The sequence below is a fragment of the Silurus aristotelis genome (genome assembly GCF_946808225.1).
Source record: "Silurus aristotelis genome assembly, chromosome: 27".
Lineage (NCBI taxonomy): Eukaryota > Metazoa > Chordata > Actinopteri > Siluriformes > Siluridae > Silurus > Silurus aristotelis.
This window is the reverse complement of record NC_139600.1, coordinates 9,678,734-9,701,768: the sequence shown is the minus strand read 5'-3', so window position 1 is coordinate 9,701,768 and position 23,035 is coordinate 9,678,734. Positions and strand designations below refer to the sequence as shown.

Genomic DNA, 23,035 nt, shown 5'->3' with positions numbered 1-23,035 from the left:
ACTACTTTAAACACTACTACACCTACTAAAGTACTACACTTACTACTACTAAAACTAATACTACTACTAACACTACTATAACTAATACTATATCTTCTACAACTGCTACTGCTATAACTTATACTACTGTAACTAATACGGTCGACCCCCGATAATTCGCAGCTCGGAAAATTCGCGGGTTCTCATTCGGGAACCTATCTAACAGGAAGTTGCGGATTATCTTAAAATTTGCGGGAATCCGCAGCGGGAACCGAATGTTCAGGAACGTTACGAATCACATTTTGAACTGTTTTTACCAACAAATTTCATAAAAGATTTTAAAACACATCAACAACTGTCTTTTTTGTTTTTATCCACAATCAGAGAAAGATTGTTGGACACGTAGTTCTTACTCGCTGCTTCTGGCCCCGACTACTTCTACTACTACTATTAATAACAATAATAATAACACAATACTGTAAATGATTAAATCAAGTAGGCGAGGTTTGTGTGCTGTCAATCATGAATTTATTCACTGCAGCATAATTGCTTGTCAGAAACCTAAACAGGTTTGTGCTCGTTTATTTGTTGTAAAGAACCGCTGAAGCTGTGGAGTGGTGCGGTTGCAGGGAGAAGAGGTGGAGAAGGTGGAGGAGTTCAGGTACCTGGAGGTCAACAGTGTAAAGTAATGAAGAGTGTGTTAGAGAAGTGAAGAAAAGAGTGCAGGCAGGGTGGAGTGGGTGGAGAAGAGTGATAGCAGGAGTGATATGTGATAAAAGAGTATCTGTGAGAGTGAAAGGGAAAGTTTATAAGACTGTGGTGAGACCTGAGATGTTGTATGGTTTAGAGACAGTGGCATTGAGTAAAAGACAGGAGGTGGAGCTGGAGGTAGCAGAGATGAAGATGCTGAGGTTTTCGTTGGGAGTGACGACGATGGACAGGATTAGAAATGAGTTTATTAGAGGGACAGCGCATTTAGGACGTTTTAAAAACAAGGTGAGGGAGGTGAGATTGAGATGGTTTGGACATGTGCAGAGGAGGGACATGGGATATATCAGTAGGAGAATGCTGAGGATGGAGCCACCAGGAAGGAGGAAAAGAGGAAGACCAAGGAGGGTTTATGGATGTGGTGAGGGAAGACATGCAGGTAGTTGGTTTGAAAGAGGCAGATGTAGAGGACAGGGGGGTATGGAGACGGATGATCCGCTGTGGCGCCCCCTAATGGGAGCAGCCGAAAGAAGAAGTAGAAGATTATTATATTATTATTAACCATTTTTTATAAAGTCACATTAAATATATATATATATTTTCATCTCTGGGCCCTACTTTCAATTCTGGAAAATATTTTCTCCTTCTTAGCATTCTCCAGTCCTCTAGAGGGCCCCACTCAGGTTCAGCCTGTGGCTTGAAAATGCTGCCGTTCCACCTATTTACCCTTTGATGGCTCTCGACGGCCAATCTTTGTTATTGTACCCTATCCCATATCTATCATAAATGCAGACGCAGTCTCTGGGGACTCAGAAATACACACATCAACATTGCAAAGGAACCAAACAGGAAGGAATGTCAAGTCAACACTTACTGCCTGTGGTGGATTTGCTAGTTTGGAGGTTAAGAAAAAAAGTGTCTAAAGGGAAAGGGTGTGATTCTGGAAATGGTTCACATCTAAGAGAACACAAACACACACACACACACACACACACACACACACACACACACACACACACACACACACACACACACACACACAAACACACACACATATACCCTCTGTCTCTCTCGCTCACACACAGAACACTGCGTCATCATTTCTTCAGGAAGGATGCGGTGGTTTCCGAGGGCCCAGTAGCAAAAAGTTGAGACTTCGCCCCGGCTATTATAATATCCTACCACACACACACACACACACACACACACCCACACACACACACACACACACACACACACACAAAACTTCATATCTGAGTATCTTTACATGTTTTCACTTTAAACACATTTTTATTGGTTGTCAGATTTGTGCATTAAATGTATTAAATCTTAATGTATTACAAATACATCATTTTACTTTCCATCTTGTTGCACCACACCAACCTGTCACTGATTATTTTCCTATACCAGCCCACACCCTTACTTCCTTCTTCTTCCTTATATAATAGAACCAGCCATCAGTATTACTGCATTTGCCATACAAATTAAACCCAAATCCTGTTAACATCAAGAGCTAATCCCAGACATTCAGCTCTTGACTCAGTGGCGTTTAGGACGTCTTTGTTCAATGATCCTAATGTAAAGCACAGTTTAGTTTTAGTGCTCCAACAAACCAAAATGTCTCAGGAACAAGATAACAAATGCAAGGATATTACACCAAATAAACTTGTACGTATAGACACCTGAACATCCCATTTCACATTTAGTCTACAATTTGCTCTTATAATACCCTCCACTCTTTTGGGAAGATGTTCTACTAGATTTTGGAGTGTGATTGTGGAGATTTGTGCTCCTTCAGCTACAAGGTTGTTAGTAAAGTCTGCTACTGATGTAGGTGATGTGAGGAGGCCAAGGGGTGCAGTCAGCGTTCTAATTTATTCCAAAAGTGTTCAGTAGGGTTGAGGGTTAGAGCTCTATAGCAGACCACTCAAGATCTTTCTCTCAAACTTTGATTTGGGTCTCCTAGATCAAATGAAGGAGAAATGTTATGCATATAAAGACATGCTGTACAATTGTGTGCCTCAAAGTTTGTGGTAACAGTTTTGGGGAAGAACCACACATGACTGGTAAAGTACAGTGTCCCAATATTTTTGAAACCGAGAGCTATTTCTTGGATACCGATTAATGTGAAGGGCCACCAGTTTGATACACACTTCTGAAATAACAAATTTGCTCAATTTACCTTTAATTATATGTTATTATTAATGATTAATGATATTCATCGATATCTAGTCATCTATATTTTAATAATGTCATTTTCAAATTTACGCCAATGCAAGTGTGATTTAAAAAAGCATAGCCACAAAAGAAATTTGATGCCGCTCACTGGAAGTGGCGCTATGGTGAGCTATTTTTAGAAAAGGCCTGTGGGCGACTCATGTGGTCCTTGAGGGCAACCTGGGGCCATGTTGGTGACCCCTGGTGTATGTAATAATGTGTATTGTTAAAGCTGAAAATTCCTGGCTGTTAGTATAGGTAAAGGAGTGCTCTCAGACACACACACACACACACACACACACACACACACACACACACACACACACACACACACACACACACACACTAGTAGAAAGCTCCTTTTCCATCAAAAATCATTAAAGATCATCACTGAAATGAAGAGAAGATATGGATTCTGAAGCCTGTGCACAAAAATTGTACAAAATGGAGACTAGTGTTTATACTACAATCTATAAAGCCATAATAACACAGATTTATTTATTTTGGTTTCAGTGGACAAACAAGTTTAACTATTACCATGTTGTTGGTTGGCTTGGGTTAGTCTTCTCTCTCTCTCTCTTTCTCTTTCTCCTTCTCTCTCTCTTTGTTAAATGGCTGAAGCCTGTGGCCAGTAAAGTGTACAAAATTGAAACTAGTGTTTATACTACAATCTCCTGGGAATAAAACGGATAAAAAAGCTTTGATTGAATTTTTTGTGGTTTCAGTGGACAAACAAGCTTATCTATTACAATGTTGGGTTAGGCTTCTCTCTTTCTTTCTTTCTTTCTTTCTTGCTTGCTTGCTTGCTTGCTTGCTTGCTTGCTTGCTTGCTTTCTTGCTTGCTTGCTTGCTTTCTTGCTTTTGTGCTTGCTTTTGTGCTTGCTTTTATTCGGTTTCTACCAGTACATGTATTCAACCTGTGGCTGCAATACAGGAAGTGGCTATTAGATGAAAAGAACGTGGCAAATGTGTTGCAAATGTAGTATTTTTTTTTTCTTTCGTTGTGCAGAAGCCGAAGGTGACATCAAATAATTGTAGTTTTCAATTGTAGATTCCTCAAAGAAAGTGAGATAAAACAAACATAGAGGACAAAAAAAAATAGAAATGTGGTGTTTTAGTTGATGTAAAAATCACACATACGCACAGGAATCAGCATTTATCTATTGATTAAGCTACAATACTTATCATAACAGTACCTTTTTCTTCCTTTTTTTTCATTTACTTATTTTTGGACCCTCTAAAAACACAGGTTTACTGTGATGATTTATTTATGTAAACAAGCTCCGAGACCCGACTTTGTAAGTATGCAAAACTGTGTGTGAGCATCTTGTACTAGACTGACAAATTTGTCTAAGAAATGCTCCTGCTGAAGAAAACAAAAAAAAAACAGTAAACAAGCTGCATGTGCACTCTGTGTATTTTTCAGACTGACCAAGAAAATACACACTATATACAGTGAGGAAAATAAGTATTTGAACACCCTGCTATTTTGCAAGTTCTCCCACTTAGAAATCATGGAGGGGTCTGAAATTGTCATCGTAGGTGCATGTCCACTGTGAGAGACATAATCAAAAAAAAAATCCAGAAATCACAATATATGATTTTGAAACTATTTATTTGTATGATACAGCTGCAAATAAGTATTTGAACACCTGTCTATCAGCTAGAATTCTGACCCTCAAAGACCTGTTAGTCTGCCTTTAAAATGTCCACCTCCACTACATTTATTATCCTAAATTAGATGCACCTGTTTGAGGTAGTTAGCTGCATAAAGACACCTGTCCACCCCATACAATCAGTAAGAATCCAACTACTAACATGACCAAGAACAAAGAGCTGTCCAAAGACACTAGAGACACAATTGATAGTGATTTTCCTCACTGTATTTGTCTGTATTAAACTACCTGTAATGTTACTAAAGTCCTAAAGATGTTTGTGTAAGAAGGACGCAGAAGAACAGCTTTACATCTGTTCAAAAAAGCTGGGAAAGATTTTTTCTTTGACAAATAAAAAAATGAATCGAGTATTTATTTATCCTTAAATTCCAATTAAAGTTCCTAGCTTATCTATTACAAGTTCCTAGCTTAGCTTAGCTGTTGCTATAGAAACGACAGTGCATAACAACAAGCACAGTAATACAAACCTGGACCTACAGCCAAAATTGTGGTCTGAAAATCAGACCTGGTGTAGCAACTGAATCTCCCAAGCAAATCAGATTGGAGAATTTGACAGCACTGTGGTGTTAAACACTTTCAACAAGAAATGTAAAGGACACACATGGCACCTTGAAATCAGTCTCCTCCTACTTCATTGGGGGGTTAGTAATGATATTTTAAATATTCCAAGATCCCAAATGCCTTCAGTCTTCACCTGTGCTGAAACATTACACAAATCCTGCATATGAAGCTTCATTAGAGCACAAAAGTATTCAGACACCTGACTTTACCAGCCAGATGTGGTTCTTTACAATAAAGTTGGAGGCACACAATGTATAGATTGGCATTGGATCTGGTGACATTAAAAATCAGATCAAATTTTATTTGTCATATACATATTCATACAGAGAACGACATGTAGTGAAATGATTTTTTTATGCCTGTTCAACATTTTAAAAAGAATTACGATATAAAAAAATAAAAGAAAACTATAAAAGTAGAAAATATACTATAGAAAACATATATTGCAGTGTCTTTGTCACTAAAGTGTTCATGTGCTGGAACAAAGTTTTACTGAGGTGTGTCAGTCCAGTGTTAAAGTGACAGTTGTGCAAAAGAAGGAAATTTAGGCAGAGAGAGAAAGAAGTTCAGGTACTAGCGTAGTGCTGGGTTTCTGCAGTCAAGTTTACTTTTTAAGACCATTAACAATGAAATTTAAGACCTAAATCACATTAAAAACACACACACACAAATAAATTATTAGCAACTGGCCTTAATCGAGCCTTAAATTCCCTTTTTTAAAATTAAATATCACTATACTTGCACTTTTTCCCCCATAGCTTGAAAAACAATATCCGTGAATCCAAGAAAGATTCACGCCAATAACAGAAAGCCGATTGGCTGTTGCGTGTTGGTCTCATTTGTAGTCATAATACAGCGAATTATATCGGACTAGCAAAAGAAAGAACTACAACACCAAGGAAACAAACAAACAATTCTAAACTGCGTGAGCATTAGAGGTAGCGTTACATGGACATCTAAAAATTGAGACCTGTTTAACATTTTTTAAGACCTAGAACTAGAATTTAAGTCTTTTTAATGCCTAACATTTTTTACATTTGACAACTTTTTTTTTTCTTTTTCATTTTTTTAAAGAAGCCCCCCCACAGAAACCTTGTAGGTGTTTCCCTGGTTAAATCCTCCCTTCCCTCGAACTAGGATACCCATACCGTGTTCTAGCATCTAGACAGGTTTGAGAGGAAAAGCTCCCACCTCAACCCTATTGAACATCTTTACGATGAACTGGCGCCCCCCATGCCTCCTCAGCCTTAATCAGAAGCCGACTTGACTAACACCCCTGTAGCTGAAGGAGTACAAATCTCTACAAGCACACTCCAAAATCTAGAAGAGTGGAGGTTATTAGAACAGCAAAATGGAGAATAAATGTAGAACGCCCATAGAAATCTCATGGTCAGGTGTCCACAAACTTGTCCATATAGTGTAGATCATACGATTTGAATAAATTGTCCATATAACACTGATTACCCTCTAACCAAAAGAAAAAAAAAACATAACCGAGGACATTATACCCAAATTTGCACTTTATTTCACTCATACAAAATAATAAGAATGTTAAAAGTTTCACATACAGCCTCTGAGCAGCCAAAATTTACACACCTGGAAAGAGACATCCACAAAAAACAGACAGGAGAGAGGGAGAGCAATGTTCCTGGCTCGTCTCAGGCCCCGCAAAGAACATTAAAACGATTTAAAAGATACAAAGTCATGATGTACAGTGTTGATAGAGATTTGGTTGTAGAGTGTGTTGAAGATGTGGCCCATGTGCCTTCTGCCTGTATTTGCGCAAATTTGTTTATTAAACAGAAACCCATGAAATCGGTGTAAATTGGCTTGGTTACATAATAAAACGGTCATAAAGTAAAATCTTAAAGGAACTAATATCCTTATGGGGGGAAATAATCGTGCGTATTTCTTAAAACGTTCTAAGAGGAGTTTAAATGAAAAATCTTTGCCTGGTGTTGAAATTAAACTAAAAATGCTTTAATAAAAAAAAAAAAAAAAAAGAAAGACTATTTACAGATGTTACCATAAGGTTGTTGGCCCAGAGACACATGTGCACCACATTCTTCATATTTTTGTCAGTGATATTCCCCCCTGCGGTACATGAACCGAGGAATTTCTAATACCGTTATTCAAACTGACCTAGCAAAGGATTTGAAGTCGTTCAATGTCCATTAAAAAAAAAAAAAAAAAAAAAAAAAAAAAAAAAAAAAAAAAAAGAAGAATGGAAGCCTAAGATGACCAAAAAAACAAAAAAGTGCAAAAGTCTACAGGGAATTTCTATGCTGGCTTTTTAATAAAATAGAATAAAAAAAAAAAAAAAAAAAAAATAAAAAACGCTTGGGGCCGGTTTCCAAATGAGACTGTGAGCCAAGAATGCAGCGATGACAAAATGCTTTTAAAAAAAAAAAAAAAAAAAAAAAAAAAAAAAAAAAAAAAAAAAAAAACCGGCCTAAACCAATTGTCCTGTTTCTCTAAATCTGCACAGTAAAATAAGAATTCTTAAAAAAAGAAATTAAAACACACAGCTAATACACAACCCATTCTTCTTCTTGCGCTGTGGCTGCAGGCTTGCTAACGCCCTTCACCGGTGTGTCTGGACGTTAACTATTGTAAGTTCTATGGGTTTCCAGCCGTTTTTGCGTTCTGCAGCCGAACAAGAACAACTTAAGAAAACGAATGTAAAATGGTTCGAGCGGGGTGGGGACAAGGAGCTAAGAGTCATAGTCTTCGTCGTCGTCGTGTTCTTTGTGCGGCGCCGTGGCAGGAGGAGGCGCGATCATCCCCATGACTGAAGCCTGAGAGCCGAAAGAGCTGATGGGCATGGCGAGAGTGGCCTGAGGGGCACCCATGGGCATGTACGGAGGGGGCATGTCTGGGCTGGTTTTGGGGAACAAAAGAGAGAAAAAAAACAAACAAACAAATGTTAGAAGTAAACACTTCACCTGGGGGTATAAAGAAAATTGAGAGTTGTTCATAAGTATAAGTAAAACACAATATATACACAGAAGTTAAATGTAGTATATGTAGTAGTTCCACCTGTGGAAATGGGATGCCGCCTGATGGTGCGCGTTGGGCTGAGGGATGTCTTCCTCGTCCCCATCTGTCTCGCTGTCTTCAGAGTCGTCCTGAAAAATACGACAAAAACAACAGAAGCTGTCAAATGCTCAAACACTTGACAGGCACCTTTAAATATTCCCTAATCATTTGATAGTTTTTAACATTGGAATGATTACAGCACATATTTATGAAGCTCCATAACGATTACGGAAATACAGTGAGGTTTACTCCAAAAGGTTTAAGTAGAATTTAGAAGGAGCTTTGAGTGACGATGCATTCTAATTTCATCATATAGATATATGCAACATCGACAAGCTGCTTTTTCTGTTTTATTAGCGTCAGGAGATGGAACACATGCAAAAACCTTGTTTTCTCTGTGTTATTTCAATAACCAAATAAAATCACAATTAGAGGTCGACCGATTGATTGGCACCGATAGTTAATCGCTGGAACTATTAGCAATCAGCAAAAATACATAGCAATAGTTTTTCCGTCTTGGGGCCCGCTGTCATTATGAGAGCGGCCTCTAGGGGCGCATCGCTGCTGTTTGTTTTTACCATCGGTTGGCCTCTAAACTTAGGCCTCTGAAGTGACAATTATACGCCTGAACAAATTCCCATGTCATCAATAAAAATTTAAATATAATACAAATAAAAAGTTGCATAAAGTAATAATAGGATTTTCAATGGACATCTGATGTCATTCACAGCCTTTGCTCAATACTTTGTTTAAGCACCTTTGGCACCAATTACAGTCAATTCCTTTTTGCTACAAGCTAAGCACACCTATTTTTTGGGCAGTTTCTCCCATTCTTCTTTGCAGAACCTCTCGAGCTCAATCAGGTTGGATTGGGGAGAGTTGGTGCACAGCCATTTTCAGATCTCTCCAGGAGATGTTCAAGTATGTGCTCTGGCTGGGCCACTCAAGGACATTCACAGAGCCATCCCATAGCCCCTCCTTTGTTATCTTTGCTGTGTGCTTATGTTCATTGTCCTGTTGGAAGATGAACAGTCACCCCAGTGTACTCTAGAGCAGGTTTTCATCAAGGATGTCTCTGTACATTGCTGCATTCATCTTCCCCTCGATCCTGACTAGTCTCCCACTTCCTGCTTTAAAAAAAAAAAAACATCCACACAGCATGATGCTGCCACCACCATGCTTCACTGTAGGAATGGAATTTTCCAGGTGATGAGCAGTGACTGGTTTCCTCCAGGCAAAAGAGTTCAATCGTTGTTTCTCATGGTCTTCAGGCACCTTTTGGCAAACTCCAGGTGGGCTCCCATTTGCCTTTTACTGAGGAGTGGCTTCCGTCTGACCACTCTACCGTATAACCCCGATTGGTGGAGTGTTGCAAAGATAGTTGTTGTTCTGAAAAGTTCTCCTCTCGCCACAATAAAATGCTGGAGCTCTTTCAGTGAGACTATCGGGCCCTTGGTCACCTCCCTGACTAAGTTCCTTCTCTCCCACGATTGCTCAGTTTGGCCAGGTGGCCCGCTCTAGGAAGAGACTTAGTGGTTCCAAACTTCTTCCATTTTAGGATGGAGTCCACTGTGCTCACTGGGCTCTTTAATGTTGCAGAAACCTTTCTGTACCTTCCCCAGATCTGTGCCTTGATACAATCCTGTCTCAGAGGGCTACAGACAATTCCTTGGACCTCATGGCTTGGTTTGTGCTCTAACATGCACTGTTAACTGTAGTACTTATATAGACAGGTCTATGCTTTAACAAATCATGTCCAATTAACTAAACTTACCACAGGTGGACCCCAATCAAGTTGCAGAAACATCTTAAGGATGATCAGTGGAAACAGGATGCACCGGAGCTCAATTTTGAGAGTCATAGCAAAGGCTGTGAATACCTGGATTTTTTTTTATTTATTTATTTGCTAATATTTCAAACACTTCTTTAACGTTGTCATTATGGGATATTGTTTGTTGTTTGTTGTAGAAAATTGAGGAAAATAATGAATTTAATCCATTTTGAAAAGAGGCTGTCACACAAAATTTTGAAAAAGTGTAGCGCTGTAAATACTTTCCAGATGCACTGTAAATATTAAACCTCTCAGTCTCTGAGCAAACATCCTGAGACTGGGACACAGCAAACACCACCCTCAAACACAGGAGGCAAAGACAGGACCTAAACTCACAATGCAAAGCATGTTTGTGAACGTCAATGGATTGTTTTGGAAAGCAAGAGGAATTTCTTGTTTGGTTCAAGTCATCCAGTTAACTGGAGGACTGTGAGCTAACAGGATTCAAAGCATGTAGTCTAAACTACATGTGTGAACTATTCTAAGCAAGGTGTGTGAATCAAGATGTTCATATGACAAAAAAAGTAAGAAAAACCCCCCCAATTTATCCATTATATGTAAGAGTCAGATTATTTGTGTGTGTGTGTGTGTGTGTGTGTGTGTGTGTATACTCCGTGGGTTATTTCATTTTGTTCACTTTGAACTTTATCATTCAAATTTTATAATTCTCAGTTGCAAAAATGTAATAAATAAGATAATTAAAAATAGATCAAATTTCCTAAATTTAGCCACTCAGAATGTACCAAAAGAAATAGTGTAATTAATTTACTATGTAGAGTTTATAATACTCTATAAATGAAGCATAAGCATTGAACAGAAAGTGAAGTAATCGTTACGATTTATAAAATCCATGATTCTCTTATGATTCTCAATGTGAGGCGATAAACAGATGTTGGTCCACCATGGTCCGTGAGGAACGCTGTATCATGTCACTGTGTACTTTACCAGCTGTATGAGGTCGAAATAACAACAAAAGCCACTTGACTTGCAATCTGACAGTCCTTATTGTTAAATAGAAAATATTTCCTACTGTAATTTGTTGTGAATGTAGTCTGCGTTTCTTTATTTTCTTCTTCTCTTCCAGGTGCACCTTCACCTCCCCAAGCACTCTTAACGTACAAACTCACCTCCTGTTCAGACTCTGTGCCTGACAGCTTCTTGTCTTTGCCTTTTGCTCCTGCTCCTCCGTTCTTGCGTCCTGAGCCAGGCTTTCGGCCTCTGCACCAAACCAACCACAATTTACAATTATGATGAAATACTGAAATCTGGTAGCTTTTTTGAGGTTCAGGATTAAAAGTCAATGGATGGGGATTGGATTTAGATATTGGAAAGCTCACAGGCATGAATGCGTTTTACACACAACAAACCAAATCATATACACAACGACTCAATCATCACCCACCACAGGATGTTAAACACAAAAGGGTCTGAATTACAGATCTGAAACCCACCACATTAAAGGGAGACAAGATTGAGCTGAATGCTCAGTAAATTGGGTCACATGCCACACGCTCTAGTAGGATCTAAAATTTAACTTGAACTTTGAAGGTACTAATAGGTAATGAAGGTAATAATAATAATAATAATAATAATAACAACAACACAATGGCACAAATAGTGCATTTCCGAATTTCTAACATGAATGAAAGGGTAATAACGATGTTTTGATTTTTAAACTTATAAAAAAAAAAAAAAAAAAAAAAAACTCAATTCTAGACAATTTGTAATCACACTAAGAGTGTCGGGAAATGTGTGTGTGTGTGTGTGTGTGTGTGTGTGTGTGTGTGTGTGTGTGTGCACACATCTCTAACCTGCGTGGGATCCTCTCTGCTCCCTCTGCATGATTCTCATCCCCCTCTCCTTGCATGTCCGGGACCGCGGCCACCAGATCCTTCAGGAAATCAAACTGCTGCTCCAGTTCAATGCACTGTTTCCTACAGAAATAAACACCCACGTCGAGCACGATCGTCTGGAAACCTGGAGTTTTCACACGAGTCGATGCCAAGTACTTACAAATGTGACGTCGTCATGGTTTTGGCGTTGCGGGACTGGGTCACGTGGCATGCTTTTGTCAAGAGAGACTCCAGGAAGAGTTCCAGTGCCCGCGCTCATATGAGAGTCAAGTACGTTCGTGAATTCGTTATGTTATAAATATGGTGGTGTTTTTTATGCAGACGTTAACCCCTGTGCCCTTTTTTTTTTTTTGCCTATGAAGCAACCTTGGCACAATTTGTATGGAGCACCTAAAGAGAAATTGATCTTGTTTCTTGGCGTTCAAAAGACCTTATAAAAGCAATACACTTCATCATTCTGCTTCATACATCACATGATCCAGTTAAAGAACACCCTTTATGGCACTTCATTTTTATAGGCATGTAAATAGAGGGCCTTTTTGTTTTGTTTTTAACAGTGAATTAGAGCACTTCTTTACTTTTCTCTAGTCTAGAGAGAAAAAATGTAATAAAAATAAAATAAAAATTGTAGATAGAGATAGAGAGATAGATGAGCGAGAGCACAGCCTCTTGTTTTTCCTCCATTAAAAAGTGCACATTGTACTTGTACATAGGAGAGCCCTATAGGGCACTGCATGACTTTTCCTCCACTGAAAACGCAGTCTAGACTCCAGTTCATTTGTCTTTGCACATTTGAAAACCCTATTGGGCACTACATCATGCTCTAATAAAAGGATGCCCAGAGGGCCCATGTTTTTCTCACATGTAACCCATGCCCTTTTTATGCAAAGGGCAGCTGTTAGGATACTACATCAAATTTTTTCTTTTTTTCTCCCTAGTATAAGGTCTCTCTAAAGGGCACAGCAGCTTGGTATCTGCACTATAAGGGCACCTTCATCGTGTTTAAATGCAAATAATAATTCAGCACATTTTCCTAGCAGGTGTGCATTTATTTAAAAAGATTTTTTATCTGCAATCTAATAAAAGTAAAGTTTATAAAGTATTATAAACCAATGCAAGGCATTCATCCTAATATCTTTTGAGAAAAGGTAAAAAATAAAAATATATAAAGAAGAAAAGGAAAAAAAAAAAAAAAGACACTGCCTGATGCAAAGTGCAAGGATACAGATGATGACAGGAACTGCAGCAGCGACTTTGCCTATTTCTTCATCCGTTTGCATGATCTTCTTAATCCTCGCCTAAAGCCCATACATATAAAAGAGGGAGGGGGAGAGAGAGAGGTGTGTGTGTGTGTGTGGGGGGGGGGGGGGGGGTGTTAACTTTATATCAGTTAAGATTCATAAGCAAAGCAGTTTTTCAGAAAACCATTCCAACACCCTGATCCAATTACATCATTACCATGCTTAGACAGACAGACAGACTTGGGTCTAAGAGTAGTTCACCTGCCATTGCTTTTTCCTCTTATACACTGCAAACACATTGACCTTGAACATCAAAACGACCCAGCAGAGAAATTACTTCCTGCTTAAATACTTAAGAAAATTTCTCACCACCTCACTAACACACTGCAGCTCCATCCAAGTGAATCTACATGTGCCTGAGGGTCATTTCCTATTTTTACACACACTCCTCTGTAAATTTATTTCCATCCAGATTGGCCAGATCTGTGCCTCTCGCCGTCCTCCTGCGAGAACATCACAGGCCTCACCAAACTCAGTGGTCATCTGAGAATTTTAGTTTGGATACACATAGCCATGATGTTTTAAACATCTGCCGCTGACTGCCGCAACTTTAAATACCTCTACGTTACTGCCGACGCCACCCAAAGCTCCGTTTTGCATCGTGCAATTTTCATATAGAAGACTTTGTATATATACTTCTGAATGTAGGGACAGAGTTTTAATCTGTAACATGGCTCATGACCAGAACTGAGACGACAGTGGGAAAGTGGTGAGAAAAACTCGTGTGTAGTTCAACTTGGTACACAATTACAGTTGTTTTTAACTTTGACCCACCATCATGTCTTATTTATTTTTTGTGTGAATAATCCTGCATGTCCTGAATCCAGGGGGGAAAAAAAACACTATGTTTACATACTTTATGGAACTGAGAAGTCAGAGAAACTGAACATACCTTAGGTTTTTAGTAACTACACAGTTGACACTCACAATATAAAATGAGTTTTAAAATGTTAAAATGAAAAGGGTAAATAAAAAGCGTCAAAGAACCAAACTGAAAAAAACTTTGTATCAAATAAACACATACATGTGTGTCTCTGTATTTTATTTAATTTATTGATATATAGGATAAATAATGTACACACACACACACACACACACACACACGAGAGAAATTGAGAGACACAGATAGCTAGATACACAGACAGATGTAGATAGATATACACAGACAGACACACAGACAGATACACAGACAGATACACAGACAGATACACAGACAGATACACAGACAGACATATAGATACACAGACGACACACACACACACACACACACAGATACACAGACAGACACACAGACAGACAGACAGATACACAGACACACAGACAGACAGACAGACAGACAGACAGACAGACAGATACACAGACACACAGACAGACAGACAGACACACAGATACACAGACAGACACACAGACAGACACACAGACAGACACACAGACAGACACACAGACAGACACACAGACACAGACACACAGACACAGACACACAGATACAGACACAGATACACAGACACACAGACACACAGACACAGACACACACAGACACAGACACAGACAGACACACAGACAGACACACAGACAGACACACAGATACACAGACAGACACACAGATACACAGACAGACACACAGATACACAGACAGACACACAGATACACAGACAGACACACAGATACACAGACAGACACACACACACACATATAGATACACAGACACACACAGAGATAGATAGACAGACACACACAGAGATAGATAGACAGACAGACAGACACACACATATAGATACACAGACAGACAGACAGACAGACAGACAGACAGACACACACACACACACACACACACACACACACACACACACACACACAGACAGATAGATAGACAGATAGACAGATAGATAGGCAGGCTAACCTGGCTAGCTCCGCTTCCTAGCTAACTAGCTAAACCGTCCTATTTCCTCGGTCTGTAAAAACTAACTGCAAATCCTTCAGAGAAAAACATACAACAATAACATTCATTCCACAGTTTGAGTTTTTAACAGTTAATAATAAATATCCCTCCTGTTGTGTAAATAAAAGAGGACAGTTAGCTGCAGCATTAGCACCGGCCCTTAGCAGCTCCTCTGCCTCAGTTTACCAGCCTGAGGTCATATAACAGAGAGTCGACTCAGGGTTTAGAGGTTTAATGATATATGAATGAGTTAAAATGTGTTATAAAATATAACATAATATTAAACTCTGTGAATCAGGAAAACAAGCAGAGATCTGGAGTTAGCTCGCTAATCTGATCCTCTCCCTGTCAACGCTTATTCACTGACTAAAGCTGAACAACTTACCGGAGGAAATCTGGCGTTGTATTTCTTCTTTTTGCTTGGCATTTTTCTTTAAAACAGTTTTTTTTAATTATTATTATATTTCTTTTCTTCTTCTCCTCCCCGCTGGATTTCAGCTCACTGTTATGGTCTGCGGCTTCTTTTCTCCTCCAACCGGACTCGGGGCTCCGCTCGGGCCGCGTCCCAATACACTCCCCTCTGCTCTCCCCTTCACTTCACTCGAGACCATCCCTGTCTTCTCATATACGCCCTATAGTGCACTAGTTAGGCGCCCTAGAGACGAATATGCCTAATTTAGACACCGGCCCACCTCTAGTGATTCAGGCTGCACGAGTCGAGTGTGTTGTGTTGTTTTTGTGCTGTTGTTGTTTAAATTTTTGTTTATGTAGATCGACAGGTTTCTACACAACAAACCCCGAACTGTTTTTTTGACATTCAGTCGCCAGTGTAAGTATTTTTTTTTATTTCAATTTAATCAGTATTGTGAAATAAAGTTGGGAAATTTGGAGATTGGAAAGCCATTTGTAGCGTCTCATCCGGGTACTTCTGATCATCTGATCATCGTTTTCTTGGCAACTCTGTAAAACAGGTGTGTGTGTGTGTGTGTGTGTGTGTGTGTGTGTGTGTGTATATATATATATATATATATATATATGTATATAAACAGTGTGTGTGTACGTACACACACATATGAGAGAGCTTCGTACACTGGATTAACTTGGAACCGCAGTTTGCTAGCCGCTTGCTAATATCCAAAGTGTGTTTATGTGTAACTTCCGGTTTATACGTTGCTCAAAAACTCATGTTTTTGCGTGTGTATATGCAACAAACATGATTATTAAGCATCATTAAGATTAACTTTTGACCAAACATGTATATAATGTATAGATGATAGACTTTAGTATAAGACTGGAAGGTCAGGAAAAATAAATATTATAATATTTTTTTAGTAACTCGTCTTACAAATAATGTTTCCTGTTTAAATGTTACAGTAGTCATTAAAAATATATATATTTTACAATTATTGGCTTCAGATAATCGATATGTATATACGAGGTGGAATTCAATAGTTTCGAGAGTAGTTTTGTAACACGCCAACAGATGGCAGCACGAAGCTGCACGCACAGTCACAGGGAGCACAACATTAATAACTCAGTGTGCCAAAAGACATCGTCCTTTGTTAGCTGTGCAATTGGTTCTATTCTTACTAGGGGTGCGCCGATCAGGATTTTTGTGTCCGATTACAGGGGGCTATTTAAGGCCTTCTATTTATCTATCCATTTATTTATTTATGATGCATGATAAATAACATCAAATAAGTAATGGAGAGTGTGTTCGAGAAGTGAAGAAAAGAGTGCAGGCAGGGTGGAGTGGGTGGAGAAGAGTGAAAGGGAAAGTTTATAGGTCTGTGGTGAGACCTGTGATGTTGTATGGTTTAGAGACAGTGGCATTGAGTAAAAGACAGGAGGTGGACCTGGAGGTAGCAGAGCTGAAGATGTTGAGGTTTTTGTTGGGAGTGACGATGATGGACAGGATTAGAAACAAGTTTATTAGAGGGACAGCACATGTAGGACGTTTTGGAGACAAGGTGAGGGAGGTGAGAATGAGATGGTTTGAGCAGAGGAGGGACATGGAGTATATCGGTAGGAGAATGCTGAGAATGGAGTCGCCAGGAAGGAGAAAAAGAGGAAGATCAAGGAGGAGGTTTATGGATGTGGTGAGGGAAGACATGTAGGTAGTTGGGTTGAAAGAGGCAGATGTAGAGGACAGGGGGGTATGGAGACGGATGATCCGCTGTGGGGACCACTAATGGGAGCAGCCAAAAGAAGAAGAAGAAGAAGAAATAATATAAAATAGAATCAAGTTCAAACATGGAGAGAAAGTGTAGTTATGTACCCTAGCTGATGTTTTAATTTACTTGCACTAATGACCTTATTGTTTGTTTGTGGTTGCTTTAAGTGTATGAACTTTTATTTTTAATTCAAAAACATAGGAAAAAACAAAAAACAAATGAAGATTAATGAAGATTACTTGCATCATTTGATAAGTCCTTCTGGATCGGCCTTTTATAAAGCTTCAAAACAACCTCAAACCCTGTTTGACTGTATGTGTGAGAGTCTGCTATCAGAGTCTGTAAATATGTGTGCAAGTTGTGACTTGAGCTTGCAGTGAAACTGATGTATGAGAGCAATTCAGTTGTGCGAGCATTGAGACATGTGAGCCTTTTAAGCAGTTCAGTTCTGCGAGCACTGAGACATGAGCCTCCTGAGCAGTTCAGTTCTGCGAGCACTGAGACATGTGAGCCTCCTGAGCAGTTCAGTTCTGCGAGCACTGAGACATGTGAGCCTCCTGAGCAGTTCAGTTCTGCGAGCACTGAGACATGTGAGCCTCCTGAGCAGTTCAGTTCTGCGAGCACTGAGACATGTGAGCCTCCTGAGCAGTTCAGTTCTGCGAGCACTGAGACATGTAAGCCTCCTTTCTCTCGCTGATACTCAAAAATCTTCCCTTTTGAGTCTGGTTTCTTCCAAAAGCCACTCCAGGGAGTTTTTCCTTTCCACAGTCCCCACTGGCTCGCTTGTTAGGGACAAATTTACAAGTAACAGACGTATACATTCTTTTATTACCGCTTTATCTCTGTAAAGCTGCTTTGAGACAATGTGGATTGTTAAAACCCATGGATTGTAAAGTGCTAATTTTGGTAACAGTATCTTGGAATTGATGCATCTTTAAGCTCTGGGTTTCTTCTTAAGTAAAATTTAGCCAAAGGTGACTCCTGTTGTGTTTATTGTTTATAGGATTATACACCGCAGTACAGCGAGTCTCTCGTTCAGCACAGAAGATGGAGGAAGAAGACGACCATCCTGAAGCGCCTTCAGCAGAAGATTACGCTGCTGAAGCCTTGGCGGCCGATATGGATCCTTGGATCATATTCGACGCCCGTAAAACTCCCAGAGCCGAGTTCCCGAGTTGGTTGGAGTCTAACCGTCCCTCACAGGTGAGACGCTTCGGGGACGATCTCTCTGGGCCTGTAGGGTGGATCGCAGTGTATGGCACCACCCACGGCCCGAGCAACAGCGACGTCTCGGGTTTGCAGGAGAGCTGGGAAAGACTTCTCTCGAGCGGCCGACCCGTTACTTTCCAGACCATTAAAGAGCTCGCTCTGAACCACAACGTGCTCTCAGGCAAATGGCTGATGCACTTGGACACGGGTTTCAAAGTGGACCACGCGTGGGAGTGTATCGCGAAAGCCATCCTGGACGCGAAGATCTCCGTAGCCAAAGTCAGCCCGCGTGATCCCAACTCGGACAGCAAGCACGTCATTTGCGTCTACAACAAGAACTTCACAGACGAGGAGCAGGTGATGCAGCTGGATGCGGCCATCAGGACGGCAGGTGTCAAGTGTCCTCTAACTTACAAGCCCGATGTGTACACGTACCTGGGGATTTACAGGAAAAACCGGTGGAAGCTGTGTCCCACGATTTACGAGAGCAAGTTCGATCTGGAGTGCGTGCCCCGGCGCTCACACGTAATCAACAGAGTCACCAACTTGGAGGTGACCTAAACGGAAGATGAATCTCCAGCCTGCTGGACCGTCCCGAGACTACTAAAGAGAGCTCCTCGTTTGTTTAATTGATGGCTTTTTTTTCTTTAACGCCCTGATAACATTATTTTCTCATTCACCTTAAATTGATGCCTGTTGATTTTACCAATTGTTTTTTCAATAGATTTGCTTTTAGCCAGTTTTAAAAAGATACCCAGTTTACAGACAACCTCTGGTTTAACACAATTATGTTTATCGTTTGTGTTGAATTATTAAAGAAGGAAAAAATATCACACCTCGTGTAAATTTTGCGACTGACCGAATTTCGCAAGTATCCCCAGCTGAAAAACAAGTTTATGTGATGGAAGTAAACCTGATCCAGCTCCGCCCTAAAAGTTGAGCCAAAGCTCAGTGTATTTCAGGATATTTGAATGCCACATGTGTGATTTGGAAAGAAACAGCAAAGGTGTAGTTTATGGTAGATTTTGGAGGAGATTCAGCTTGACCTTTGATTCTTCAGCTTAAATTCTTACATTTTTCAAGTGTTTTTGTACGCGATAGTCTAGATTTGTTGTACATTTAATTGAAAGTAGGCAGTAAATAATATATAACAGAATTGTACCACAACATCTTATATACATACACAATCAGATATAACATTATGAGCTGCAGGAGCTCGTCTGTTGGATCAATGAGCCCTGGCAGCCTATGACTCTGTCTCCGGTTCACCACTGTTCCTTCCATGGAGCACTTTTAAAAGATTCTGACCACTGCAGACCAGGAACATCCCACAAGAGCTGCAGTTTTGGAGGCGCTCCGACCCAGACGTCTAGACGTCACCATTTTTTCAAATTTACTCAAATCCTTACTCTTGCCCATTTTTCCTGCTTCTAACACGTCAACTTTGAGGACAAAATTTTCCCTTGCTGCCTAATAAATCACACTAACTAACAGGTGCCATTATGAAGATATAATCAGTGTTATTTACTTCACCGCTCATAATGCTGTGTCAATGGTATGCCTGGTTAGTATGCACATATATACATACACAAATAGTCCTTGAGTTATGACGGTTCGACTTACAATTTCTCGATCTTACAATGACAATAGCGCTACGACAAAATTACAAATATTCTAAGTTTCACACAGCAGGCAAACGTAACGGCCTATACGCGATACGATTGGTTGGGATGCTGCCCCGCCTTTTTTTTTTTTTTTTTTTTGCTGTTTCAAAGCCCAAGTTTAATTCTTGTCTCGCTCCTTTTTATGGGCGTCGCCACACACTGAAACAAAGCGCGCAGCCTTCATCTGTTCACGTTACGGTTATGCCACTTGGCAACTGCCCTTTATCCAGATCGACTTACAATTATTTCATTCATACAACTAAGCAGTTATGGGGTCGAGGGATTTGCTCAAAGGGCCCTGGAGTGGCTGCTTTGTGTGGCTGGAATTTGAACTGATGACCTTTGGATCCAAGTCTAATGCCTTAACCTCTAAGCTACCCCTGCATGATGATCTATCTGAATCACCATATTCAACTCACGAGCGCCCGCTGCCACATATATATAAATTGTAAAGTTTATACATTACGATAGTGTAAAGTGGTTAGTTACGTCATGTATGGTAATTTGTTTAATTAGGCTAGACCATGTCTCAATTTATATTTTCAAATTATTATTCAAGTTTTATATATTATTATCGGTACACATCACACACAGTCGAGGACTGTGTAATTAATATTAATGTGTGTGTGTATATATATATATATATATATATATATATATATATATATATATATATATACATACATACATACATACATATACACAGTGGCGATCAAAATTAGAGAACAATTTATAAACAATTGAACAATTCTGAAATAATGTCATCTTCACTGCTCAACAGTTGAAGGAGTTTTTGTCCTGTCTACACCATGCTACCAGAACACCTTTTCCATAAATTAACTAAGGAATTTAAAAAAATTAAATTATTTTGCAGAAAACACACTGATCAAAATTAGAGAACACTTTCAGATACCTCCCAGTTATTGGTGTTAATCTGGTACCTGGTGCTAATTTCCTTGATTATCTGTCAATATTTAACTATTTAACTGGCAGCCTAACTTTCAGTTTCACTGACTCTGCAAGATGGTGGACCGTTCTAAAGTGACTGAAAGCCTCCGGCAGCAGGATGTCCAGATGAAGGCCAAAGGGATGACCCTATCAGCCATAGCAAGACAAGTTGGTCGTTCCAAATCTGTGATTTAAAGAATATTGAATCTTTACATCATCAAACTCATTCAAGTCCACCAAGAAGGCTGGTCGTCCACGTAAGACAAATACACGAGAGGACAGGATACTGCGGAGGATCTCAATGGGCAATCGTTTCCACCAGTGTAATTTTGATCGCCAGTGTACAGTATATATAAAGGTGTATATACACACACACCTTAAATGCAAACCCAAAATAATTGTATCAGTTACCTCATGATTTTCATATCTTCCAGTTTTAACAGCAAACAATATTGTAAATAAAACAGGAAACCAGTTTATTATATTTAATGGAAATATATTTCTCTTTAGTTTCTATTTAATAAAAAAAAAAAGGACAGGCAAGAGTATCAAATCTACATAAATTTTTTTTTTTACACGTCATCTGGATTGCAGTTCAGCTTCTATTCATAAAACAAATTAAATGGAGTATTCGAGAGATAATGACAGTCTAAGTGAAAACAACCCTTTCATAATGCCTCATTACTAAACAACAATATGTCAAAGAAAGAAAAGAGATCCATATGAAACATTTTATTATAATGAGCATGTCTGCTGCCTTGAACCTTTCAATCTGTACCACTGTACAAAACCTTCAGTCCAGGAGATTCAAAAGTAAAACGCTGGATAATGAATGTGCCAGTGTCCGAGAGAGAGAGAAAAAAGAGATCTGAGTGGTTATAATGGGTTGATTACTATTCTAGAACGGCAGCTCTGAACTGTGCTGGTTTCATTCAAATATCAATTACATGTCATTTATTAACAGATTAAAAAACAATTCTTTGCACATATTGCTGTTATATCGAAGTCAGGACGGTTTCAACCATCCACCACACCTCACAACCGCGCCCCCGAGTGTTTTACACGGTATAGTCGTGGCATATTTCTGAAAGGGGGGGGGGGGGGGGGGGCGCCAGTACTTCTGTACACAGTCTAATTTGGTGTCATTTCCAACAACGTAATAGCTTGATACATATTGTGATACTATATCGCCTCGCCCTTATTCACTATGTACACACCTTGCTCACTTTCATCATTCAACAATGCACTCTCAGTTTCTGCTAGACATATTTCCCAGCATGCACTATTCCCGTCTTTATTTCATTCTCAAGAGAAAGAAAGATGAAGCAAAAAACAAAAACGGCAAAATAAAATATGGTTTGATGTGAAATGTAATTGTCCGATTTTATAATTTTATTATAATCATGTGATTAGTGGTTAGTCAGTAATATACACTGCCCATCCAAAAAAAAAAAAAAGAGGACATATTTTGTTGGACCGCCTTTAGGTTTGATTACGGCACGCATCCGACTGTGGCATTGTTTCAATAAGCTTCTGCAATGTCACAACATTTATTCCTATCCAGAGTTTTTCACCAAGCTCTTGTATGGATAAAGGGAGAGTCTGCGCAAAGTCTTCTCCAGCACATCCCAGAGATTCTCAATGGGGTTTAGGTCTGGACTCATCTTGGAATATGGCCATGACATCAGGAAAGAAGAAATCCAATGATGGAATAACCTGGTCATTATGAGCTGAGCTCATGCTGAACCGAGACCTGACCAAGCCTAGAGCACTGCCCCCACAGGCTTGTACGGTAGGCACTAGTCATCTCTTTTTCCCCCTGATGACCACATGACCTTCCTCTATTGCTCCCGAGTCAAATCTTTACGCTTCCTACCAGATTGAAACCTTGTTTCCGATTAGCCTCACTGATACGTGATTTTCTTAAATCCACACT

General features: G+C 39.6%; 2 protein-coding genes and 1 long non-coding RNA gene across 4 annotated transcripts; 2 read left to right on the top strand and 1 right to left on the bottom strand.

Annotated features, from left to right (window-relative positions):
• Positions 1-6,643: 6,643 nt before the first annotated feature.
• On the bottom strand, positions 6,644-15,680 carry drap1 (DR1-associated protein 1 (negative cofactor 2 alpha)). The gene is made up of 7 exons (XM_083532600.1): positions 15,490-15,680; positions 13,090-13,162; positions 12,025-12,118; positions 11,823-11,945; positions 11,139-11,229; positions 8,181-8,269; positions 6,644-8,021 (listed from the first exon to the last, which is right to left on the bottom strand). The coding sequence occupies exons 1-7, from the start codon at positions 15,529-15,531 to the stop codon at positions 7,856-7,858; spliced, it is 678 nt and encodes a 225-aa protein (XP_083388726.1). The 5' UTR covers positions 15,532-15,680; the 3' UTR covers positions 6,644-7,855.
• Positions 15,681-15,782: 102 nt separating this feature from the next.
• On the top strand, positions 15,783-20,739 carry cUnh11orf68 (chromosome Un C11orf68 homolog). 2 transcript variants are annotated; one of them, XM_083532598.1, is made up of 2 exons: positions 15,783-15,933; positions 18,282-19,973. In XM_083532598.1, exon 2 carries the CDS (start codon positions 18,326-18,328, stop codon positions 19,046-19,048), a length of 723 nt encoding a protein of 240 aa, XP_083388724.1. In that variant the 5' UTR covers positions 15,783-15,933; positions 18,282-18,325; the 3' UTR covers positions 19,049-19,973. The 2 variants fall into 2 exon arrangements, with proteins under 2 accessions (XP_083388724.1, XP_083388725.1); XM_083532599.1 differs by lacking the exon at positions 15,783-15,933 and adding an exon at positions 15,947-16,075 and having other exon boundaries at positions 18,282-20,739.
• A 410-nt stretch (positions 20,740-21,149) lies between these two features.
• Positions 21,150-22,826, top strand: LOC310721473. The gene is made up of 2 exons (XR_014532059.1): positions 21,150-22,699; positions 22,732-22,826. It is a non-coding gene; the product is annotated as an uncharacterized lncRNA (long non-coding RNA).
• The last annotated feature ends 209 nt before the right edge of the window (positions 22,827-23,035 follow it).

Bases quoted from the DNA above. Each gene is read 5' to 3' on its own strand.
- drap1 (XM_083532600.1), bottom strand. From the start codon at position 15,531: ATGCCAAGCAAAAAGAAGAAATACAACGCCAGATTTCCTCCG. The intron at 12,119-13,089 runs GTATCCTTGCAC...CTCTCATATGAG, and splicing joins TGCAGTTCCTGTCATCATCT to CGCGGGCACTGGAACTCTTC. The intron at 8,022-8,180 runs GTGGAACTACTA...CCCCAAAACCAG, and splicing joins GCGGCATCCCATTTCCACAG to CCCAGACATGCCCCCTCCGT.
- cUnh11orf68 (XM_083532599.1), top strand. From the start codon at position 18,326: ATGGAGGAAGAAGACGACCATCCTGAAGCGCCTTCAGCAGAAGATTAC.